Below are 3,419 nucleotides of genomic sequence, written 5' to 3' on the forward strand. Positions count from 1 at the left end.
TTCAGTAATCCATCTATATGCCTTGGGCTGATTATTACTGGGACCCAAAATATTTCTTTCTGGTTTTGCTGAGGGTTCTTCTTACCTGGGTTTCCATGCAGACCACACACTCAGAGCTCCCTGGTCCCTCCACAGGGCTGGGGGCTGATGGGGTAACAGGGGTCCCTGGGGTGAGTGGTGGACTGGGGATGTGGAGGGTTGGGGTAGTGGGAAAAAATGGAGAAGAGGGAATCGGTGGAGCTGTGGGGATGACTTCTGCTACTTCATCTCCCTGGACAGTCTTACATGCTCCTGATGAAGGAGGAGGAAGTCAGAGAACAGCAAATGGGTGCTTAAAATGAAGTGGGTTGACTTTGACTTTGCATGGCTTTCAGTGTCCTAAATATCCCTGAGTTTCACGGAGAATAAAAGCCTTCATGTTACCCTCCTGGATTACAGCTTGCAAACGTCCATAATTAGGGGGAAGCCTTGCATATACAGTATACCTTACTTTTTCTTTTCTCTATTCTGTTTTGAGGGCAATTTAATCAATACAGAAAACTAATGAAGAAAATGGAAACTCTATTTAAAAGGAGGAAACAAATGATTTTTACACCACACTATGGATTTTCAGGTAGAGGTACCTAGTAAGTTACAATGTGATCTAAGTGATCTGGTTGGAAGATATCTTCTGATCAAACCATAAAATTGTTATCATTAATGTGTTAGCTTAGCTTAAGTTGTTTTTGTTGGTGATCTGTACTATTTAATGGAGATAATTTAATCCGTAAAGAAAACATAAAGAAGAAACAAATAACTTTCACTCTGCTACCACAGATGCTGTGGCCATAAGATAATCCATCCATCCATTAGCTATACCACTTATTTTCTGACCAGTGTGGCCACACGTATTTCTTTAGTTTATAAACTCACATCAGAGTGCAGACTGCCAAATTGGAAATTAGATGCTGTATTAACAGTATAATACAGAATATAGTACAGTATAACGTACCTTCAGGTTGGTGATCCTGAGCCCATTTCAGAAGAGCTTTCTGGATTCCTATTTCAATAATGCCAAGCTGAAAACAGAAATTAATAATGCTTATTATTTCTGCATATTCACTAATAGTTAAAACTGCTTTAATAATTTGGACAGCTGGGGGCAAAGAAGAAAGATGTCACCACAATTACTGGTGGTCAACCAGTGTGGGTTTCTGAATGGCCGATGCCAAACTTCAGAGCGCAGGGAGCCCAGTGGCCGATATTATGTTGCTTTAATTTATTCTTTTTGCAGATACAATACAACAATTTAATTATAACAAATAAGACACATTTTCTGAACTTAAAGTAACATTTATTTAACACAAGTGAATTATAAAATTAGTTTAGTTATTTCAAGTATTAGTTTTGGCTAATCAGCTTTGTGAGTGCAGACATCGGCTAATGCCAGTCTAGAAGTGCTAAATATCAGCCTGATTAATTGGTCTATCATTAATATTAAGTACACATGGCAGACTTGTTAGCCAAGAGCTACCTATTTACATGTCAAACAGACACAGAGGAACAATATCATTCATTTGGAGTTGTGCTTCCGTCCTCCTGATGAATGCAAATCCAATAATCACCCTCCTTTAGCTGTGTTTTTGGTCTCCACCAAAATGGGGGAAATATCTGGCTCTTCAGCTGCTAAATGCTCCACTAGGTTCACCAGGTAGTCCATAATTGTGTCTGTCTGCTCTCTGGAAAGTTTTAAGAGATTTTTTTTCTTTACAGGCCAGAAAACAAAAACACTGAGCTAAAAGTTCATCACTATGAGTAACACTGATTATAGCCACTTTATGTTAATTGCTTTTAGCAAATACTACCATAGCTTCTGTGTCAAATTGAAATGTTGTTGATGTGGTGGAAATGTTACTCACTACTCAGTGATTATGGCAAAATAACCTCCCTCCTTCCAAACAGGAAACAGGACAGCTGATGTTCAAATGAGTTTTACATGGTCAAAGATTTGCAGTATCAAAGTGGCAACTGTCAGAAATGTGCTATTAAAAATGATGCACCTACCTTCTTGAGGTCAGAGGAGGTCATGTGGCGAAGGGCCTCAGTCGTCACTCGATGATGAGCCAGGATCGGCAGGTAGTGCTGAGCTGACAGTTTGCAAAGCAGGTTGACTAACTCTTTTTCAACACCTGCTTCCTGCAGTGAGAGCACAGTTTTAAAACAGCACACTCAGTTGTCAGATATTGTTTGTGTCCCTTCTACTTTGCTCTGTACTGTACCTGCATGCGCAATGATAGGGGCTTGGCATCCAGCAGTCTCTGGTACTGGATCATCCAGTAGTTCTGCTGGTTGGACTCAGACTTGAGCTCCAACTCTGCCTAGAAAACACAGAGTAATTACTGGTCTCATGTACTGTAACCACCTGACCATAAAGTAAGAAAGACAACTGAAATGAGAACTAACAATACAACTAATGTGTGTAAATGCAAATATGAAATGTGTGTAACTATAAATAATAATCATAGTTGGATACACATTTTATTTTTGCTCATTTATTTCACTGCCTAATTACTGATTTAATTTAGGAGAGATATTTATATTTTTTATTTAGATTTTTTCATATCTTATTAATATACTGAATCACTTATTTTATTGTCAATTAATTGAGTGCTGTGAACACAACTAAATTCCCTTAAGCTGCTTTCTTCCTGTTGCTTTAACGTGACAGGAAGAAAGGCGGCTAATTTTTGCTGCCACTATCACAAGCTGAGAACATAAAGGCTATATATGTAGGCCACAGAGATTTACAGCTTGTTGTAGCTTTCTGTTCATGAACCAACATTTAGCTCATCAAGAACTGTTTTAAGTGGTTTAATGTAAGTAGAGCATAAATGCAAGTGGGCTAAGTGTGTAGTCCCTTCGTTCACTTTATCATGTGAAACATGATAAATTCTCCTTGAAGCTGTCCTTGAAAACAACATGAGTAAAACAATCAGTGGTTGATGTCACACAGAAGAGCAATGTCTCAAAAGCAAAACAGAGCCATGCTGGCCATGATCACACGGTAATACCGCCCTGTCAGACATGTGTGTTTGTTGGTTGACAGCACTGACCACATAGATTCAATCAAAGCAGCCATTTCCTCACCAGAACCTGCTGCAGCTCCAGTTCTCTCTGGTCCCTCTGCTTCAGCAGCTGCTGTAGCAAATCACTTAGAGCTGTGCGCTGCTCAACCAGAACCTCCTGCACACACACACACACACACACACACACACACAATCACATGAAGGGCTACAAATAAAACACTAGCCTGCCTCTGATATGATTCTTATTATGCAAATCAAACTGTGTATTTAATATCCCTTTACTTCTGATTGTTGTCTTGTACATAACATGTTGTCATGGAGCAGTGACATGGAAATAAATGATAAACTAATGAT

General features: G+C 39.2%; 1 protein-coding gene across 1 annotated transcript in view; it reads right to left on the reverse strand.

The window, feature by feature from the left end:
- The window catches only part of lrsam1 (leucine rich repeat and sterile alpha motif containing 1), a 25,440-nt gene that overhangs the window by 6,910 nt on the left and 15,111 nt on the right, over window positions 1-3,419 (reverse strand). Inside the window, exons 20-24 of the mRNA XM_020601179.1 lie at window positions 3,127-3,222; window positions 2,259-2,357; window positions 2,044-2,175; window positions 992-1,058; window positions 86-291 (exon numbers count right to left, since the gene is read on the reverse strand). Of these exons, the coding sequence (XP_020456835.1) occupies window positions 86-291; window positions 992-1,058; window positions 2,044-2,175; window positions 2,259-2,357; window positions 3,127-3,222 (600 nt within the window). The remainder of the gene's footprint in view (window positions 1-85; window positions 292-991; window positions 1,059-2,043; window positions 2,176-2,258; window positions 2,358-3,126; window positions 3,223-3,419) is intronic.

Source organism: Monopterus albus, unplaced genomic scaffold (assembly GCF_001952655.1).
Source record: "Monopterus albus unplaced genomic scaffold, M_albus_1.0 scaffold50.1, whole genome shotgun sequence".
NCBI lineage: Eukaryota > Metazoa > Chordata > Actinopteri > Synbranchiformes > Synbranchidae > Monopterus > Monopterus albus.